This window comes from Anneissia japonica, unplaced genomic scaffold (assembly GCF_011630105.1).
Source record: "Anneissia japonica isolate Jap-2015-1 unplaced genomic scaffold, ASM1163010v1 scaffold287834_len5846547_cov211, whole genome shotgun sequence".
NCBI lineage: Eukaryota > Metazoa > Echinodermata > Crinoidea > Comatulida > Comatulidae > Anneissia > Anneissia japonica.
This window is the reverse complement of record NW_022704992.1, coordinates 3,894,562-3,917,661: the sequence shown is the minus strand read 5'-3', so window position 1 is coordinate 3,917,661 and position 23,100 is coordinate 3,894,562. Positions and strand designations below refer to the sequence as shown.

At 33.6% G+C, this 23,100-nt stretch overlaps 1 protein-coding gene across 1 annotated transcript; it reads right to left on the bottom strand.

Moving 5' to 3' along the window:
- Positions 1-4,821: 4,821 nt before the first annotated feature.
- Positions 4,822-22,527, bottom strand: LOC117104906 (sialidase-3-like). Its single transcript, XM_033245817.1, has 9 exons — positions 22,373-22,527; positions 18,915-19,341; positions 18,652-18,691; positions 14,074-14,244; positions 13,446-13,581; positions 11,973-12,153; positions 11,413-11,558; positions 8,709-8,900; positions 4,822-7,700 (listed from the first exon to the last, which is right to left on the bottom strand). The coding sequence occupies exons 2-9, from the start codon at positions 19,135-19,137 to the stop codon at positions 7,326-7,328; spliced, it is 1,464 nt and encodes a 487-aa protein (XP_033101708.1). The 5' UTR covers positions 19,138-19,341; positions 22,373-22,527; the 3' UTR covers positions 4,822-7,325.
- Between the last annotated feature and the right edge of the window lie 573 nt (positions 22,528-23,100).

Genomic DNA, 23,100 nt, shown 5'->3' with positions numbered 1-23,100 from the left:
GAATGGACTGACATATACTTTGTTACTTCTTAATTCTTCCTCTATGACAAAAATATTTAATTTTCTTAGTAAAAATAAAATACCCAAGGATTTGAACGGAATACCCAAGAACCCAAGACCAAGTCAAATACCCAAGATCTTGGGTAAATACCCAAGCAGTGGTCACACTGGTTGGTGGTGCATGCGTCCGCGTGGTGGTAGTGGATAAAATAAACTTCGACTAAACCAAAGAGTATAAAACTGCAAGAGGTCCGACTGCTGGGGATTCTTTGGAACGCAATCCTAAGTATTACCCAAAAGGGGCGTGGCCTTTAAAAGAATGTAAAGTGCGTTCATATCAAACGCGTGCTGTGCGTATAGAACGTATGCTGGAATTCGAAACGCAGCACGCGTTCGATGCGAACGCCTTTTACGTTCTTATGAAGGACACGCCCCTTCGTGGGAGTACTTTTTAACGTTCCATTGCCTGTATACAAAATACGGGCAGTCGGACCTCTTGCAGTTTTATACTCTGACTAAACCTCGACTTAACTTACCCAACGTTGAGGTCGACATACAGCAGTTTCGCTGGTTTCGATTTATTAGTTGGCATCACCGCGCCTGTTTTATTTTCGTAGGCCTGCCTAGACCTTGAAGAGGTTTAACATTCGTATGGGCGGCCATTAGGGCAAAAATAGACAACCATTGGCGTACGAACAATGCCATTCTCACACTGTAATGACACTACTACAAATTGCCGTAAGGACAATACAATTGCCGTAAGGATAATACAAAAAATGCCGTAAGGACAATACAATTGCCGTAAGAACAATACAAAATTGACGTAAGGACAATATGAATTGCCGAAAGAACGAGACAAAAACCTGCAGTAAGGACAAGACAATTTGCCGTAAAATCAATTAATAAATAGAGACAAGGTCCAAGGACAATTCACCGTACAGTCTAACTAAATTACAACGTTGAGGGAAGCATATTTTTAGAGTATAGCAGCATGCGGTACCGCAGCCACAGCAACCGTCGTACCAAGGATAGCACCCCTCAGTCTCCCCCCACCCCAGTGAAAATGTTCAAAGCAAAAAAATTACCTCAAGAGCAGCTCAGATAATAGAGTACAGTACCTAATATCTAATATTTTGCGTGCTAGCAGCTAAATTCAATTAAACATGGCGCTTTTCTGGGGGTGGGGGTATCAAATCGCTTCCTATATGCAGGGTAGCAGATATTAGCAGATAAATTTGGCATTAACGTAAAGCTTAAGCCTTGCTAGAAATGCTGACGTCACAATCATGACGGAAACCGCCGGTAATCCGATCAAATTGGTTTTTATATTTAAAAAATGTCTAAATTGCTTTTTTGAGCTTTTATGTAGGACACCGGCGGGAGCGAATCCCCCTGTAAAGGCGCACTCTGAACGTTTTTAGGACTCAGTTAAGAGGATAAAGTAAAAATTATAATAGACGCATCATAACTAATGTTAGTAAGCCTAACAATAGTTATATAACAAATCAAAAGTGTCGGATCCAGAAATTCGAAAGAGAGGTGACCCAGTGAGGGACCTTACAGACCCATGGTTGGGGCTGAGGTAAGAAAATTTATTAGGGCACTAGATGACCGAAATTACACTCTCAGACTTTGTATATATTTTTCTCTTTCTTTTCCATTAAAACATCCGCCACTGCTCAAAACATTCTTTATCCAAAAAAAATAATCACGAAAAATGGGCATAAAAACCCAGATCACATCCTCTAAAAACAAATTTATGCACCCTCGCCTCAGCAGACATAGGTACTCTGAGTCAGATGCCAACTCGATGAAGTTAAATGTCATATCCAGGGAGGGGGCAGCTCTGTTTTGAAAGGTGGAGGGGGTGGGGGACAATTTGTGAGTCGATACCCACCCCAGACCGGCCATAGTTGTGGCCGAGGAACATTTGAGGAACTAGTACCTCTAAATGGCCACAAATGACACTTTTAGTAAAATTCATCATCATCACATCACCCTTAAGTCAAACACAGTATTCTATTGTATGCTGTTTTACATGTAAATGTTTCTCTGGTGTATCAGGCAAATTTGATTGGACCTGTTTTTCATGTTTGTAGTCCATAAACACACTGCATCCAAAAATAAACCATAGCCTTAGCAAGCTTTAACGTTCCTGTGTAGAGTAGGTAATAATGAAGTTACATGCCTGAAATTGTATAGTATTTCAACTTGAAAACGCATCTTGATTGATTGTAGTGAATATGATATAAACATGTCAACTGTGATACTTTTAGACTAGGAAAAAAACCAAAAAAAGAGGCCTAGAAATCAAGTTAGGGGGAGTGGAATGTTAGAAGCAGTCAACATAGCCAGATATCCTAATTAATCCGTCATGGTCACCCTAAGCCCTGTTGACACTTGATTTTTCACCTGTTATACAAATGGCGGCCATTTTTCAAAATGGCCGCCAAATTTATCTAAAATGTGCATATAATTGGAACTAAATAAGCTACAGATATGATGTTGGTGTCTAAAATCATTATTTATAGACAGGCAACAAATCAGACATTTAAAAACTACTGTTACTCATGCCAGAATGGAACATAATTCAAAAGTAGGTGTTTATTTGTTTTAAAATATCCGCAAAATATACTTAAAATGTGTATAAAATAAGAATAAGTATATAAACTCACCAAAAAGTCATGTTTGTAATCGTTGGAAAGCTCTTCCGATGTTGAATAATTGAGTTGCTTCATAGTCGCCAGGAGAATATACTACTATGTAGAGAGAATAAACTATTCTTCTGATGAATAGGTGTCGTACTGCATTTATTACTGTTGTGAGAGCGAATAACTGGATTAAAAATTATTTTAAATGTTTGTCTTATGCAGCAGGAGGAATGTGTTGTCTTGTACCCATCCATGCTTGTATTTTTGTGTTTTATCTGTTTATGTATTTCCTGTAACCTGCTGTAACTTTTTTTGATCCGTGCAAGGTCCTGACCCCATTGACCCCAACGGTCCTCTACTAAAAAACGCCCGGAGCGTCCGGAGCATATAGCAACCAGAGACGCGTCCGCCCGGACGCCCGTGTTCTTAGAGAAATCCGTGGACGACAGGGGAATAATTACTCAATAATTCGACTATAAAGAACACTGCAAATGTTCATTAAATACTCTGCTTTGTAAAGAAATTTATAGCCGTATATATCGGTAATGCAAATATCTTTCTATCAAAATATTATTTTCCTTTGTTTTTCTTCCAGAAACCCAAATGTTGAGGGAGAAATATATTATTAGTACCACATGATAATAATAATAGTGTAGTTTTATATAGCGCACAAATTCATCTAAAGTAAGATGCTCAGGGCGCTTGAAATGTGGACTAGGATCTATATCATAGTGGATCCTATGGATCTATAGCTTATTTAGTTTAAATTTTATGCACATTTTAGACAAATTTGGCGGCCATTTTGAAAAACGGCCGCCATTTGTATACAAGGAGTAAAATCAAGTGTCAACAGGGCTTAGGGTGACCAGAAGGAATTAATTAGGATATCTGGCTATGTGGATTGCTTCTAACATTCCACTCCCCCTAACTCATTTCTTTCAGATTTTTTTTCTAGTCTATTTTATTACTTGATTGTTAGTAACTTTCGCAGGAATATATACAGGCCCCTCCTCTTTGTGTACATAGTGTTAGTATTTTAAAGCTTGTTATTGTTAGAATTACACCTCAATTTCATGAACTTAAATAAATTCATCTCTGTTGTGCTCATATTTATCTTTCCAATTCTTCAGCAGTGGCGAGTCTAGAATGTTTTGCCAGGACGGTGCGATTGGTAAACGAGTACAATTTTTGAAGGAGACAGAAGAGAGAGGAAGACTTTTGGGGTGTTCCTTACCTATTGTGGTGTCGGGGTAGCATAGCATCGTCCTGGCAAAACATTCTTGACTCACCACTGCTGAAGAAAGAAAAAGATAAAGATGAGCACAAACAGAGATGAATTCATTTAAGTTTGTGAAGTGAGGGCGCAAATTTGATTTACACCTGGTAAAATATTGTAGGTCCTATACTCTGTGCGGATATTGAGAAGGGTTTTTGAGGGGGCGTTTAGTCGAGTGAGGCGTTTATTTATTTAGGTGTAAATGGATATGTATTGATACTCAATACATATCAATACTCAAATAAATGCCCCTTAATTTCACTGTAAATGCGGAACTACAGTAATTACCTTCAAAATTTGTTATTATAGACTTTGAGACTATTATTCAAAGTGGGGTGTCTATTTCGAATAAATACCGTATACTGCACTTACAATCAGGCACTTACAACAACTACAGAGAGTTTCATTATACACAGATTTAGATATATTTATTCGTCTGATTCATAAAAAATATGTAATTTACAGGATAAAAAATGGAAAGTGTATAGTATACAGTACTAAAAAACACAGAATCGCTGATGTGAATTATTAAAATTATTAAATTCAGGTAAAAGATGAAGGGATTGCTAATGGTTTGAACAGAAGTTATGTAAACTAATACAGCATTATCTATATAATCGTTAGTTATTATAACTTTTTTACACCAAATTAAATATATTGTTAAATTAAATCATAGTACAGTATTGGAATTCAGGTCAAATAAAATTTAAGTACTGTAATGTATTTCTTGATAGTACCATATGTTTTGACAAACAAAACATCTAGATGTGTATAATATTATATATATATATATATTAAACAAATGTGGGAAAAAATGACAAACTGGTATAACTATACCCAAACCATTATCATTATGTAGGTATCTTATAAATTAGAAACAATTACAACAACTTGTTTAATTAATCATACCTCATTTACAGGCATAGAAAAGGAATTAAGACAAATTGAACTTAAACCTTTCATTAACCACTGGTCATGATCTTGTCAATACAAAGACTCTTAAACCATATGAATGCACATTAATCCTTTAATTTCTGCAAAAGCAATCAACCTTCTTCCAAATCTTGAAATACTAAAAATATATTTTTTAAATAACTATTGTACAATGAGAAATAGGGATTAAATTTTCAATCAATCACTTTCTCAATCAATCAATCAATCAATCAATCAATCAATCACTCACTCACTTAAATAGTCAATCACTCACTCAGTCAATCAATATGAATACTACCTACCTAATATATAATTAATCAATCAATAACATATTCTTATATTACAAACCCAACTAAACCAACATCTAAAACTTTCCTATGAGAGATAAACATAAGAAAAAAAACAACTTAAATATTTAAGAAAAAATTAAAATAAAAGGTAAGAAAAATATCATCATAAAAATAGAATAAGTAATTACTTTAAATTAAAATTTCTTTAAATTGTTTTAAATCAATAAGATAAATCATATAATATAACTATTACAGCCATAGCCAAGAAAAATATCATCATAAAAATAGAATGAGAAATTACTTTATAATAAAATGTCTTTAAATTGTTTTAAATCAATAAGATAAATCATATAATACAACTATTATAGCCATTCACCAGAATTATATACATACTGCATATTGTTTGTACAGTTCAAAACTTACATATACACATTAATGTCAGCTAAGATATTAAGGAGAATAACATATTTCATCATATAATTCTTAAACAATGTAATTATAATGATTATATACACCAGTTTTATAACCTAATACAAAGGAAATAAAACATTATATTTTAGAACTAACTTTTACGACTAACTGAAAATATTATCTAAAAAATTTAAATATCTGCAGATTTAAAGATGTATTGCTAATGTCAAAAAATCAAAAAAATAATTTTTGAAAGTTACTTGCTCATTTTGCAGTAACTTACAAATGATTCACCCTGATTTTGAAACCATAAAATTATAATAAAAATAATAAAACACTTCCTGTGACTGGAAGTGTTTTTTTTTGCTGCAAATTCGCATATTCAAGTTGTGAACTTTTATTTGACTTCAAAATGGGCAAGTAAATTTCAAAAATTATTGTTATAATTTTGTTTGTATTTTGCATGGGACAATACATCTTTAAATTGTGTTCCATAGTTAAGTACCAACATATAAGAAATACTAATATCAGATATAACTGAACAATCTCATCATACTTCATACAATTATTACAAAATTTGTGATCTACAGTATCTAAACATTTCAAAATATCCAAAAAAAGGGGCCCAAGATAACAATCATTTCATGTCCATTCAGTGAGGGAGTGAACCCCGGCATTAAAAACCCCAAAAATACATAGCTCAGATATTGATTTGACAAAGAGCTGTTCAAGGTGCTAAAGTTACCCTGGATATCATACGTTCTATTAATTGCATACAAAATCAGAGCAGTCGGACCTCCTGCAATGCTTTACCCTTTGGTAGGATTAATACATTTACATGTTAATTAAATTCAACTGATTTGTTATAATTAAAGATAAACAAATGACAAGTTTTGTAAAGTATTTTATGGTTGGTTGAATTTACTTGGAGTGAACACCAAGGTTAACCTATGAAAGTTTGAGAATGTGGAGCACTTCTGGTAGTGATTGGTCAATACACTGGGGGGGGGGGGCAATCCCCTACTCTTTCCTGAAGAGTGTACTACATTCTTTAACATGCACATGGGCCATATTATACATGGGACCAATGACTTACAGACGATAAACTTTTTATACATGCATTTCAGCCCTACTGATGGAATTGGGTACCAAAGGTTAACGATTGATCTCCACCGGTCAGTGCTCACACGGTGTAGCCGACTGAGCCAATAATATATAAGAAAAATCATTCTCTATCTTGCTATATTTTTCTATACTATATGTTAGAATCTGTAAAAACCTTATTATACTTTGAATTAAAACATTTAATGACCAATTAAAAACAATCAACTAAGTTATAGACACAGATCTAAATAATAATTTTTTTGGTGATTTGATCCCAAATTGTTTCCCATCAAATTAAGTGTCATATTTGAAGGATAGTATTACTGTATTTACTATTTACTCTGTCTTATTTTTTTGTAATTAAATGTACAATCAATGTAATTATTACAGACAGCTCAACACACAGACAAACGTTAATTTCATTGATCTAATGCTTGTCTACAATATCAAGTTTCTGTAACATATATGAGAATAATGATGTAATATAACACACATAAATTGGCAAGATAATGTCACATCACAGGAATTTTTCACATACAACTTTTCAGTTTACAAAGCCTAAAATTATAAATCCAGCATTAACAATACTTACAAAAAAGAAAGAAATAAAAAAAAAATGAGGGAAATATGTGGTACTGTATAAACATAGAAAAGCTAAAATTATTCAAATGTTTCTTGGCTCTTCACTTTCCACTCAAAATTCTGAGAAAAATCCTGGCCACGATAAAAAGCATCTAAGTTAAAGGTTTTAAACATAATGGTCTCATAAGGCAGTTCCAGACCGCCTTCAAAGAGAACTGCAAAATTTTGCGTCAACTTTCCTGTAAATGGGTCAGTATCTTCAAAGTAGGTCAGGTCAGAGTAAGAACTTTTGAAGTTGTAGACCATCCAACCGGTACTCCATGTCTCCCCACCGTCTTGGCTTAATTTCAGAGTCATGTAATTTCGTAACTTTTTTGAGGCTGGATTTGAGAACATTATCCAGTGCTTGGTTGGATGAGTCTGGTCTGGACTTGGAAATCCAATTACACTTCCCTGTAAATAATCATTAAATTATAAAGGTATTCCATAATTATATTTTAGACATTAAATTTCGTAGAGCTGAATATGAGCACATTCTAAGGAATTTGTTCTGACCCCCTCCTTTTTTGTTTGTATATTATATGCAAATTTGGAGGAAATAAAGATGTTATTATTACTAGAAATTGAAAGTTGTAAGTATCATCATCAAATCAGTATACCTATTTTAACATATTCAAGTCCTTATGTTCAAACATTAAGAAATATAATATTGAATACATTCCCAACTACACTACATAGTTTTATAACCATAGATGTTTTTATTTATTTAATTATACCTTTATTTATAAGGTTTTCCAATGCTTGAAGGATACTTAATGTGCTCAAGAGGGATTAGGAGGGGTAGGGGAAATTTTTAAAAAAATGAGGGAAAAAGAAAATTACATTCATGTTTTAAGTTTGAGAGTGCCATTTCTAGCGAGACATAACATTTTGTATCTCATACCCAAACATGGTGGGGCTGAGCAGGCCTTGCCCTAACTATTTTGGTAACTAGCCCACTTGACTAATTTACTAGAGATTTTAATAGACCACAGACTACTTTACTAGCTTACCGACAGGAAACAATTTGTTTCAAAATACCGATTAGCAACAATTGCTAAATTTGAAAATTGATCAGCAATTCCATAATTTGTGTAGCAAATTTCGAGGGATGTTAATAATGTTCAATTACTAAAAAAAATACAGAAAGAGAGTCAGAAGACCATACTGTATGTTATGTTGAATTCTCAGAACTAAAATATTGTCTGTGCTGTAAAATAGACTCTGGTTATATTGTTTGTATTAATATTCAGCAAAGGGCCCTCAAATTAACCCAACCAATGCTAGTTTTTGTAACAGATATTCCTGTTAATATTTCGTACATTTTCTGTCAATTGACAGTGTTCCAGGACGTATGCTGGCGATATTGGTTTCCAGATAACACGGTGATAAAATGATTCTCACATAATGACTAAGTCTTACCTGGCAACCTGCAGCTTTTGATGGTATTGTCCAGTTGTCGACTACTTTGTATCCAGGCTCAATTAAACCCTGTTTAATCACTGGATCAGAAAAAGTTAAGCCGCCATCTTTGCTGTATGCCTGTACCCGCGGTAAGTCAGCATTCAATGTCCTTGTGTTCAGCATAATGGTACCATTATCAAGTTCAACAACCTGAAGGTTAATGGTTTTGGGGTTTTAAAGGTTAAACAATGATGCAATTTAACTGTCTGTCGTAACTTGGCTTCACAGAATAGTATATTATTGATTTATAATTATATTTATATCAAGGATTCTTCTTCTTTTTCTGTTTAGGAGCAAATATCATTGTTGAAGGCTCTAGCTTTTGCAAATTTTTGCATATTGTGTGTGGTGTATACACAAATATAATCTTATTTTTTTTAATTAATCTTATTTTATTACTTTAAACTGACACTAATATTAATAGTAATAATAATAATGGTAATAATATTACTAACAACAACGGTGAGGAGAGGATCTGCAATATGTGGACTAAACACTATGAGGAATTGTTTAAAATTGTGTTAACAATTATTCTGATCAGAACCTTGTTTATGAGTTTATTAATGTTAATAAGGGTACTGCTGATCTTTTAATGATATTAAAAAACATGTTATTAATCTTAAGCAAGGAAAGGCTCCATTTCTGCTAAACATTTTATTTTTGCTAGTTCCATGGTGTATATTCTTTTGTCTTTATGTTTCAATGCTATGATTCGACATGGTTATGTTCCGCCATCCATGACTAAAGTTATTTTAGTTCCAATTGTTAAAAATAAGACTGGTGATATTACTTCTCAAAATAATTATCGTCCTATTGCTCTGGCTTTTATTTTGTCCAAAGTTTTTGAGTGTATTCTTCAGTTACTGATCAATTTGCTTTAAAGTCCAATCATTCTACTGATATGTGTACAGTATTTTTATTTTGAAGCAAATTGTTGAATATTATAATCGTGTGGTAGTCCTGTGTTTGCTTGTTTTCTGGATGCCTCTAAGGCTTTTGATTGTGTTTGTCATTATAGATTATTTCATAAGCTTATTTTGCATAATGATATTGATATTCTCCGTATTGTTGTTTAATGGTATTCTAATCAAAGATTTTTTGAAAAGTGGGGTAATTGTATTTCTAGGTATTTTTCTGTTAGTTTATACCAATGATGTGATTGTTAAACTCAAAAAGTCTTACGCAGATCATATGGTTCTCGTAGCGCCTTCCATTATTGCTCTAGAAGCTCTTATTGATGAATGTGAAATTTTTGCCTAAGAGCATGATATTTTATATAACACTAAGAAGAGTATGTGTATGACTTTTTATCCTTCTCCTAAAAATTTTAATCCTATGATTTCACTTTGTGACAATCAGTTTGACTTTGTTTGCAATATTACTTATCTTGGTCATCTGTTATGTTTTAATTTATCAGATAATGAGGACATTTGTAAACAGTACCGTGCTTAGTGTATCAGATCTAATGTTTTATGCCGTAAATTTTCTAAATGTTCTGAATCAGTAAAATTTATTTATTTAAGTCATACTGTATGAGCTTCTACTGCAGTACTCTTTGGTTTAATTACACCATGCATAACTTTAATTCTCTTAGAGTGTGTTATAATAATGCTTTGCATATGTTAATGAAGTTGAGTAACTTCTGTAGTGCATCTGATATGTTTGTTAATTTTGGTATTCAAAGTTTTGGTAAATTTATGTGCAAATCTATTTATAGATTTATGCTGCATATTAATGTGTCTAATAATCTAATTGTGAAAAATGTGTATGATAAATTGCTTTTTAATTCTAAATTGTACGTCAGCTGGTCTGACATTTTATATTAGTATATTTCTATTTTGAATATTGTAATTTTATTGTTTATGCATTGAATCTGTGAAATAAAAGTTTATATATACTGTATATATATAATACTGAAATGATCTGATGTGAGTGGACAAATACCTAACAGTCCAGAAGGTTGTGTTTCATATTATCTAAACAATTCTGTAACCTACATTTTTTTAAGGTTTGGTGTAAACCGTAACGGTGATTTGCCCATATATGGTGTGATATCTTGTGTATGCGCATATCATGAGTGTAGATATCTGTCCACATGTCAAATACATGTATGGAAAGAAGTGATAATTTATTTTGATTGGTAGGTCAGATAAAATACATTTCTAATCTGGCCTATGTGCATTAGCAAATGTCTGCACTAGTTTTGAGGACGGTGCTTATTAGAGAGCTTGAATATGTTACAGCATTAAGCATCTCAGTGTACATATAAATTGTAAGAAGCACCACTCTAGATTAGGTGCCTCTTTTTAACAAGAGCCACACTGAAGTCTCGTAAAATTAAATTTTGTCATTTATGGTGTGACTAGAACTTTGCATACATGTTCCAGTTGAGGTGGTGGTGGCAAAATGTTCAGTAACCTCCTACCTACTTTAAAAAATAATAATACAAATAAATAAAATATTTCTTGTGTATTACTGTTTTGTTAATTCTGTTGAAATTTCACAGTTTTCAATGATTATATTTTTATATATGGTCATTATGTGATGTCATGTCATCACCATATTTAGGCATGTCAAAGAAAAATTGATGATTGACAGGGCTTAAAAATGATTTTATTATTATTATTATTATTATTATTATTATTATTTAACTGGTACTCACAGTTGCTTCATTAGTATGTATGGGGTAGCGATACTTAGTTTCTCTTGAGAATGGTATCTTGCCACCCACTTGCCAAGACTTACCATCATCATCACTATAGATAACATTTGCATAATTTGTATTATTATAAAAGTTGTCAAGATCAACTGAAAAATAAAATCAAAAGAAAAAAAGAACAGGTAATTAGTATCCATTATATTCAAAATATCAACAAAATATAGCATAACTATAATACAGAAATTCCTTATCATTATAATTCTTATTACAAAACAAATAGTATTTAATTACAAGCTCTTTTGAACTTCAATATTAGCTGTTCCAATCATAAGAGACTCGGAAGTTTGAGAATTTGGAGATGTGAGACGTCCCCTTGCATGCAACTCCAAGAAATGTTTTCCTTAAATGCACTCTGCCACTTTGAGGTAATATTTTTAGTTTTGAATATAAAAAAATATGAAAGACCAATGTTTTGATAAGCTAGCACTGGCAATATAAAACAGTTAAAAATATAAAAAAACAAATAAACTTTATAAATTTGAAACAAAATGTTATAATCTTACACAATTTCATGCCTATATGATCCTTCACAAAGTAGTTTCCAGGTACCATCAAACGGCCTGATTTGAGTTTTATACCGTGGCCTGGTCCTGGGGCATATAACGCAGGTAGAGGACGTATGGTAGCTAATGTTGTCGATGTGATGTCTTGTGGTGGGGTCCATGTCTCACCATTATCAAAACTCTGCAAGAAATGCTCTGAATATGTATTTTACAAAATTTAGCTCAAGAATTTATAATCATTTAATAATTTAAAGAAATAACCAACCCAGGAGAAAATTCTTGTTGATGCCTGTTACAATTTCAACAGGTACTTACAGGTATCAACATGTACCTGTTATGTAGTGGCAGTTTGGCGCAGCAGTTAACATTTGGGCTTTCAATCGTAAGGTCGGACCTTCGAGTCTCTGCTGTGCAGATTCGCTTGTGTCCTTGGGCAAGGCACTTTAGGTACATTGCTTCAGTCCACCCAGCTGTATCAATAGGAACCAGCAAACTGCTGGGGACTAACCTGCGACGGACTAGTGTCCCGTCCAGGGGGAGTACAACTCTCATCCACTTCACACTAAAGAAACTGTGGCTCAGAAAGGATTTAGTTTAGTTATGATACAAGAATGAACAGGTAACTCAACAAGTACTTGTGAGGCTGAATAAAATACAACAGGCAATTAACATGTAGTAAAAGGTACCTGTTACTTGCCTGTTAAATAACAGCTAATGAGTAACCAAACAAGTTTACCAGGTATCAATATTTAAATATTCGACCAATCAGAACACAATATCAACAGGTTTCCTGACGATTGCCTGAGTAAGGATTCTAATGCACCATTTTTGAACAGTCAGTGAGGTAATTAGGTAAGATTTACACGATTGTTTGCAAATCTATACACAACAAATTTGACACCATAGTCATGTAACAATGCCAAAGTTGCCTCAATCAACGCAGTGTTTAAGCTAAATTGTCAAATCCTAACTTTAACTGAATTTGGCTAAATATATTCAGTCATTACAAGTACTGCTTATTTATACTACTCCATGGGCTGAAATTACAATGAAAACCATTAAGAACATTTCCAATTCTGTAACTACAATGGGTACAGAACCAAAGATAATAAATAGCAGAAGATAGAGCAGCTTCCAAATATAGAGGAACATCCGTTCGAAAGGCATTGTGGGTACACGGAGAGCAATTTTACCCTGTCCGCGCCGCGGTGCTGTTTAACAATAATCAAGGTGCCACTCTGGTTCGTTTGTTTCCTGTAGTTTCTCCACTTATTAAAATGTACAAATTTTACCCCATTAGCAGGAGGGCGGATGTTCCATCGATTTTAATGCAAATAAGTGGAGCAGCTCATTCTTCTGCTATTTAAGGTCTTTGACAGAACTCAATTGACTTCCAGGTGACTCCTACGAGTCACAGGAGACTTGGGACCCCTGGTATCACTCATTAGAAGTTTGTAGGTAGGGGACACTTACCCTGGTTACAAGTACTGCTTGTTGATATAGCCCATCTTTCATCAAGCGCCATTGAGATATATGGGACGGAATTGCTATGAAAACCAATAACAACATGTCCAACTCTTCATGTACAATGGGCACAGGGTTCATTGTTCTGTGAATTAATGAGTTCAAAGTTCACAGAAGATAAAGGATAAAGTGTACAGTATAGAGCTGTAATATGTTTTATGAAAACAAATACATTTTTTTATGAAAACAAAATACTTCATGCTTCATGAGGTGTCATGATTAGCAGCAACTGTAGTACTGTACTAGTAAAAATAATAATAATTACTCATTCATTGTTGTGCTGTGTTGTGCTTTTGAATCTTTAAAAACAAATTCCAAGTACGTACTTTAGTATCTGACAATAATTGAAACTTGAACTGGAAAATTATGGTGGTATCCCGTGTAGGCTTACTGATTATAAAGTATAATGGAAATGAACAATAAACAGGTACCAATACCAAATTGAACTTGTCAAACTTCAGTTATTGTGGTAAATATAAATTTACTCCCACTACCAGCTGTGCTCCTTTATCATTCTTATTAATTCATAACACTTAGGTGAACATAAAATACCAGTGTGAATATCATAATAAGGTACCTCATTCCTGGCATTGAGACTACATTCTTAATATCACTCCATTCTATCTTCCAGCCTTTCTTCTGACCCCTTCTCACTATAATGTCCATGTTACCTATATCCCGATGTGTGTCTCTCCTTGCTTCACAAAATGCTAGGAAATACCCATTATGATATACTAAAGCAGGAATCCTACAAAAAAAAAGAAGACATAAAATATGTAACAGAAATTAAATTACACTATTAGAAAATGGGTATCACAAAATAAGGTATAGGCCTTAAGTAGAGAGACGACATGACGGATACATACGCAAGTCAGTGGTTTGACGACAGGCACCCAACAAGTCCCGACAGGAGAGCTGAACATTTATGGTGGGAATGGGTCTTAGAGTGAAACCCTTTGTGAGTCCAGCGGGATGATTTTATAAGTTAAGATGATAAAAATTGTGCTTTTAGAACACATGGAACTACAATTTTCACTACTACTATAGTAAAGTAGGAACAAACAAGAACATACAATTTTTTTAAAAGATGACTGTTAATTATACTAAAAGAAGTAGAAGAAATCCTATACAATAAAAACATTTCATTAAATGAAATCTTATGAAACTTGAAGTAGGGCATGTAAAAATGAAAAAAATATAATACGGTAGAAGACAAAATTGAATTGGAACACAGGTTGGCAAAGTGCGGCCTGATGGCGATTTTTTTGCGGCCAGCGAATAGTAATTAAAAAACCTATGTGTGCAACATTGGCTAGAAAACACCTTGTTCTTCACGGCCCGACACCAATCATATGTAATAAGTAACATTAAAACTCAGAATAAAAGTGGTGTAAAAGCAGTGCTTTGAGGTTTTTTGGAAGGTCCATCAAAGACAAAGTTTGGGTGCGGCCCTCGGTGTTAAATCGAAAATTCACTTTGGCCCTCCAACCGATTTTTATGCCCACCCACCCCTGAATTAGAATATAACATATTGAATGGTAATACAGAGGCTGTAAGAAAGAGCAATTATAATAAGTGCTGTGTGTGTCTAATGACAATATTTGAAGCCTGTTTTCAAGCACTTCAATAAAAGTTGAATATGAATTGCTGTGTACATACTGTACTGTACACTAACAATATATTAAATTAATACCATGCTGTACAGAGTAACTGTACAAACACATGTTGTTATTAAACCAAACATATAATTGCTTAATTAAATAGTGAAAAAGACAATACACACACACAAAGTGTAAACAGAGATAATAAAGTATACATAAATTAAAACAAACACACAATGTGTTGCAATCAACCAATAATAATAAATAGTTTACAGTACAGTACGGTATAAATATTGTCCCATCAGGATTAAAAAATGCTACTGTATATCCCCCAATTAAATAGCATACAGTCATACCAAATACAAATAATATGCTGATATGGATGTAATATAGTTATACCTTAGAGGCTACAGTACAAGTCTCAATTTTGACTAACTATAATAATGGTAATTAGAACATTTGTATAGTTCAGTGATAATGCTATTTTGCAGTCTAGCCTACAGTAATGATATGCAAAATATAAAATTAGCAGATGTCTTGTTTGTATGCACCTGTAGCAACATATATACTGGTCCATTGGTCACAATCATGATTGTGATCATTTTTACTGTAATGTATAACAAAGTAATAAATTAATTACACTAATCAAAATTTTCAACATTAAAAAACAGAAGGGAAAAATCTATGCTCAAGGTCGCAAAATAATATCCATTGGTTACCATCAATTTTAAACAAATCCTGGCAACACCCCTGAGGCATCTATTAAATACTGGGTATAATTACTGAGCAATTGAAAATTGATTCCACCACACTCAGGAATGTCACCCATTATACTGGGAAATCTTTTTTTTGTAGCCAATTTTCCCAACAAAACATAGTTAATAATACTTAATATACAAGACTTTACAACAAAGCTTAAAATAAAATCCTAATTATTAAACAAACTAAACTGTACTGTAGTTGGCTAAAATACTTAATTATGACTAAATATCCATTTCTAATGTACTAATAAATTCACAAACTGGTATAATCATTTACATACTCACAAAGACATAAATAAATAATAGGTTGATTTACAAATTAAATGTAGCAAAAAATGCAATTTATGGTAAATTTAACCTTCAATCTGTTATCAATACCGGAAATTTGAAAGTAAGATTACCAATTTTAAATAAAATATTTATTTTGGTTTAATAATAAAATCCAGGGATTACTTGATTATTCAATTTGGTGATAAAAAATATCAACACTTTGTGATATCATCAGGGGTGGGGAGCGTGTGAGATTTGGTTAATTAGAGACAGAAGACAAAGTACCATACAGTATGAGAGGAGTCAGAGAGATTAATTCTAAGGGCAGTGAGTCTAGTGATGTAGCTGGCTGAGACTCCTGGCACCCACCAGCCTACGCCTATGCTATCACAGATCCGGTTTGACGCAGCAGGAACGGTTTGGTTTCCCAACCTCGAAGTCAGGGTTTCAATCCCTCGCTGTGCATTTCACTTGTGTCCTTGAGCAAGACACTTTATCTGCATTTGATTCTCTCCACCCAGAAGTATAAATGGGTACCTGGTGGGGTTGCCTGCTCCTGAGCTGATTACTAGCACCAATGACCAGGGAAAAGAACTGAGCTTTATAACCTCAAGGAAGAGGTGCATTACAGTACACATTATTTTACATATTTTCAAATTTATGAGCCATATTTACTTTTAATCTTGAGCAAACAGTGAGTGGGTGAATACCATGTGGGTGTATGTAGTGTACCACCTATGAAGTGACTATGTAAATGTACAGAAGAAATGTAAACAAGTCAGTGGATCAAGCACTACAAGTTGTTAGACGTGGATACAAAAATTTCATAAGACACAGAGGCCATTGTTTTTCGAATATTTATAGCTATTCAGCACTGGTTCTCTCACATCCTCATCCCTGGTTGAAAGATTGTTCATATTAATCTGATTGATTTTCTACTGTTACTAATTTTAATGCTTTTTTATTCTGTAGACTTTTGTTGATATGCTGAAATCAGTCAGTCTGTCTGGATTTTCTTCCTCTGTAGTCTAAACCTAAATCTAAGGTTCATTTTAAGCCACGTTGAAAGCAATCGTTATACATCGGGGTGAAACTCTTTCCTCTAAGATAGGTCTATTTGAAAGATGTTTTTTGCAATTTCAAATGCTTTTGTACTAAACCAGCGGTTGTGTTGGGTCATGACCCAAAATTGGGCCAAAGGAAATTTCTGTGGGGCATTTCATCAGTTTAACAGTCGTTTGTCAACTTTGGTGGGTCACTTTATCAATGTAATTAATCAAAATACAAAAGCGTATGCTTAGAGTCTTAGACATAATTTTACGCATGTAGGACTGGCAAAATGTATGTTTATGAACACTTTTGGTACATCAACTTTTTATTACTGTATCCCTGTAAAGTAAGGGATGCTATTAATGAATCACAGTGAACTTGGTGGCACAAAAATCAGTGTAATGATACTGTATTACTTGAAAAGAAGGTTAATGACAGTGGCAGATTCATGGCCGGGGGGGGGGGGCCACCCAGCCCAGGCCCCCCCCCCTACATTTTTCTAAAGAGGGTAAAAAATTGGTGAAAAAAAGAAAATTACATTAAAACTACGGTCTGAGAGTGCCATTTCCGGCCATCTAGATGTGTCATAATCGTAAATTTTCTTGCCTCAGCCCCAACCATGGTGGGGCTAAGGTGGTATAGACACTCCATCTGTCAAACTCCCTCCCTGGGCCCCCTCTATTTCATATTCCTGGATCTACCACTGATTGAGAAATTGCAGTGATCAGAACAAAACACAGCACAAACCTTGGCAGTACAGAGTCTTGTACGGCTTGCATAATTTGTTGGACAATTGAAATGTTTTCAAAAGCACTGTTTTTTGGTTCACAATTATTCAAAAACTGACTTTTCTCTAACCTAAAATAGTGATTAGTAAACTGCAATTACTGTAGGACATTCTCTACTGAGGAATTAGTCAGTAATTTCAATTACAGGATCTATTTGGGTGATGGTAGCAGGGGGTGTCAAGAGGAAAGACTTTGTGATCCTTGACTTATTGGACCAGAAAAAAAAAGAAAATATAAAAAAAAAAATTCTTTGGGATGAATATGTTCTATCAACACCTTAGAATACAACTTTAATATAATGGCCTAAAATTTCCCAGTATCTCTAAGCATAACGAAGATAACCCCCGGACCTCCACCACGCCCTCGCCCCTGAACCCACTAACCTTTGTCAAAATTATCAGAGCTCCAGACGGGTAAATTTTCCCATCCCAGAGCCATTACTTGATGGTGGCACATAAATTTTAGGCACTGTGAGAGTGCTTCAGTCATTTGGATATTAACCTCAGTTATCGCACAAAGCAAGAATCCCTCTAATGCCCTGTCCAGCCTCTCAAATTTTAGGCCTATTTGACAAAAACATGTCTAAATATGGTCAATAGCCATATCATGACTATATATGGGCATACAACCATTTTTTTGTCAAATAAAATTTGATAATCTGGACAGACCTTAAAGGTGTACTAACCTGGATGTATTATATCCTTGCATGCCTTGACTGAACACAACTGTCGAAAAAATCAGGAAAGTAATGTTTATAATATATTTTCACTAACACGAAACAATAAAAACAGGATGTGTTACAATACTAACGGTTAGACAGAGAATCTCATGTTTCCTATCTGTATACAAATCGATAATATATAGAATATATTTATATATACTATTAATATGAAAATATACAGTATATGAAAATAATCTACAGATCTACATAAAATAAACAATATTTACCTGTTGTTTCAGACTCAATAGGTCCCATTGAGGTATATTCCTTAATCTTTTTTCTAAGTGAGTATTGAACAAATTTTGGGTTGGTCTCAAAAAGAGGAGAATTCCAATCCCACATCAACCAAACTGTAGCACAGCATCCCATAATCAAAACTATCCCTTTATTATATGTCCTCATGACTTGCATTATCATTTTTAAATTCCTTAAAATTAAACTATGGTACATAACATTTTCTTCCTTCAGAAATATTAATAATTCATGTCATAGGAAACGAATGTCCATCTTCATATAATTACAGCCACTTTAATATCAGGCTATCAGTTGTTTCACTGTACAAACCAGATGATGCACTGCCTCTTTGGTTTCAGAATCTTATTTTTAATTGATCAAGATGATTAGCATTGTGTTGATTATGGGATGACCGCAAATCTGTGTGACAGAGAAAAAGTAACTATTAAAACTTACACATTTTGAATAATCAAAAAACTATTATCACAGCTAATTAAGAGCAGAATTTTTAGATAAAAATGGATTCAGGTCAATAGTAACAACTTGTAATTTTAAACACAATTTTACGGAAGCTTAAAGTGACCTTCCGCGTTTCCGAGTTTCCAAGATAATTATCATGGAAACATGGAATAAATACTTACTTATTATAATTTATCTCGGAAAGACGGATTTCCGAGATAATTTATCTGGGAAAGACGGAATTCCAAGATAATTTATCTTGGAAAGACGGAATTCCAAGATAATGTATCTTGGAAAGACGTCTTTCCAAGATAATTTATCTTGGAATTCCGTCTTTCCAGTATAATTTATCTTGGAATGACGGAATTCCAAGATAACGTATCTTGGAAATACGGAAGTCCAAGATAAATTATCTTGGAAAGACGTCTTTCCAAGATATGTTATCTTGGAAAGACGGAATTCCAAAATAACATCGAGGAGACGAAATTCAAAATTCAAAGTTAGCATGAAAGCTGTAGTAATTATAAGGAAAGTTGAGCTACCTGTAACTTACCAATGGATAGGCCTATATTCAATTTGTTCAAGTTCAACTACCTGTAACTTACCAATGGATAGGCCTATAAGTTGTGAGTGAATATTGTTGTATTTCATTGTGTGTTGTTCTGTATTTTCACGCATTGTTCTGTATGTACGCATCAACATCTACTTATTAAAACGCATGAAAAATAGGCCTACGTTAATTTTTAATGTATAAAAATTAATTTCGTTTTTTTTTGTGCTCAAATTTGTTTACAAAAACGTAATGCAATAATAGCATATTGACTACTATTGTATATTTTCGGAAAATATTTCAGCCGCTCCAAATCTCTTTCCTATTCTTCCTTCTTCCTATTTTCTTTCACAATTTTGCGTTTTAATCATATTTTTCATAATTTTATACACTCACATATAGTAAATTGTTTAGGCCTAGACTAGGCTATACCTCGGCTTGGCTATTACTCTATTATTTAAATATACAATTTTGATAAATAAGATTATTTTAACATTGGAAATTTAAATGTAAATATAATGACGTTAACGAATAAATAACAATAATTAAAACGTGTACATAGTATGACTACTACAATAATAAGATTAATATTTTTTTATTTTATAATCAATTTTGTATAGCCGGGGTTAGTATTGACCTAGGCTACTATGGCTAACGACAGGTACGCTTTCTCCAATAAAGGCCTTTTCTATGAATGGGTTGACCTGTACGAAACACGAATTATATAGGCCTATGTATGTATATATTAGATAGATTTTATGTCAAGTGTTGATAAAAACTAGGAGGTATTCAAAACAATTATTCGTTGCAAAGATTTGAGCACTGTGCAAGAAATTGGCATTAAATTTCTAGTATGATTTGAGCACTGTCATTATTTTATTTTGTTTGTTTTACTTTTAATGCATATAATGGCCTATATATGTATATATACATACATATTTATTAATTAAAAATAATTATAATTAATTGTAATAATTAGTAGGCCAAAGTTTTAAAGTGCATTAAAAAATTGCAAACACTGCAAGGGTAGCTCATGCACATTTTAATCTATTTGCATATTTTGATACTGATTACTGTAGGCCTAATTTTTTTTCTGTTTATGGCGTGACATTGAATAAAAACGTTGGCACATGTAAGCCGGATATGCATGGCCTTGGATCATGTGCGGGGAAAAATGGTGTGTCAGTGTGGTGGACCAGGTTGTGGGGGTGGGGGAGGGGAGCGGAGGTATGATTTTTTTAACTTGTGTATTTTTCATATAATTAGGCCAGTTTAATAGCATAATAATGTGACTTTCTAAGGGCCTACTTTACTTATTCTTGTATATGTCAATTTATCAATACATAATTAATACGGTATTCAATTAATATTTGTACAGTATTATTACTCTTGTTGGAAAAATAATATTTACAGTACTCTTATGTGTATGTACATAGAAACGCAAATGAAAAGAAGTTGTCATTGTTGGATGATGATGATGATGATTTTTATTTTATAAAAAGAAAAACCACGTTCAGGAATCTTATGACTGTAAATTGAAAAGTGTATTAAAAATAAAGTCCCTCTATATAATTTGCCTACACTTTGTATTGCGAGGTTTATTTTGTTAGTTGCCAAAAAAAAACCTGAATGGGTTTCAATGTACAGTAGGCCTACTCCTTAGGTAACATGCCACGCCTAGGCTAGGCCTAGACAAGATGAATCTGTAAAAAAACTAATTCCTATTTGGCCTATTCATATTAGTTTTTTAGTAGTGGTATATCTAATAAATTCAATAATTACCAACAGTGCCTTGTGTCCTACATACAACATGGATGGCCTATCTTTTATCATTGCAAATTTTCCGATCGAATTAAAACATCAGAATTTTAGTATACCTCCCAAAAAAATACATTATGTTGAATCATAATCTAATAATAAAGTTAGAAATAAATACCAATATCATAAATATAAATGTCACATTTTACTACAAATGCTGAAAGAATCCTTGTGCAGTTTGCATACTGTGTGCACAGTTTGAAACAACTTCGAAAATACGTCAGCAACACAAATTGAGCAAAAGGAACAAAATACGCACAACAAATCAAGTAAGTAAGTAATCAAGTAGGCCCTAGGCTAAGTAGTAAGATAGGTCCTCTACTCTCTGTAGGGAAGGCTCAGCGGCATGAGGACTGGGCTAGCTAGGCTAGCTAGTCCTGACTAGCTAGCTAGGGTAATAGTAGTAGCAGTACAGCAGACTGTAGTAGTAAATAATAGGTAGCCCTAGGCCTTGGTCCTCCTAGCGATGCTAGGCCCCTGGGCCTAGGCTTGGCATATCTAGGCTAGGCCCCCCCCCCCTAGGCCCTACCCTTGGCTTCGTCAACTCGTTCGCTCTAGGCCTTGTCAATTCTAATATGACAGAACATCCAAATAAAACAATTAGAATACAAATATACTGTTTACCTCTTTTAAGATATCACACTATTACTGTAAATGCTGCTGTAGAATAAAGTAAACGAAGCAGGTCTACAGTCATCCACGTCAAAGACGTTCGGTACGGTACCAACCAAACGAGCGTGATTCTACCACAGATTCTTTGGGCTTATTCGACTGGTTCATTTCGTTGAGTACGAATTTTCGTTGAGTATTATTTTCATTCGACTGGTTCGTTGACAACGAAAATTAACGTAACCAGAATGCGTTAATAATCAGCGTTTGCCCTCCTCCAACCGCCCCTAACTCACTGAAAGAGATAGGGATGGAAAAACAAAAAAGCTTAACAAAAAAAAAAAAAATAAGTGAGTGAATTCTGGGAGATGTAATTTTTTTTTTACATCTCCCTGGTGAATTTATCTTTATTTTTTGCCCGATGCCCTACAAATTATTCTAAAGTTGTTGTCTGATGTAAAATATTGCCATTCTAGGCCTCTGTGGGTTATTTTATTCCATCTAATGAGTATTTAAAAAAATAAATAAATAAATAAAAACTTTTTCCGCCCCTATTTATTATTTTTTTAAAAAAGAAGGGCAAACAAACAATTTATTTTATTTGGCCTTATGCACGTGACCAAAAGAAATATGGCCGATTGGTCAGTTTAGCAACAACATTTGTGTTATTGTAATTTAGATTAAATTTCAGAAAATAAAAATTACAATATTTACCCACAATGAAGTCAAAAAATAATTGTAGG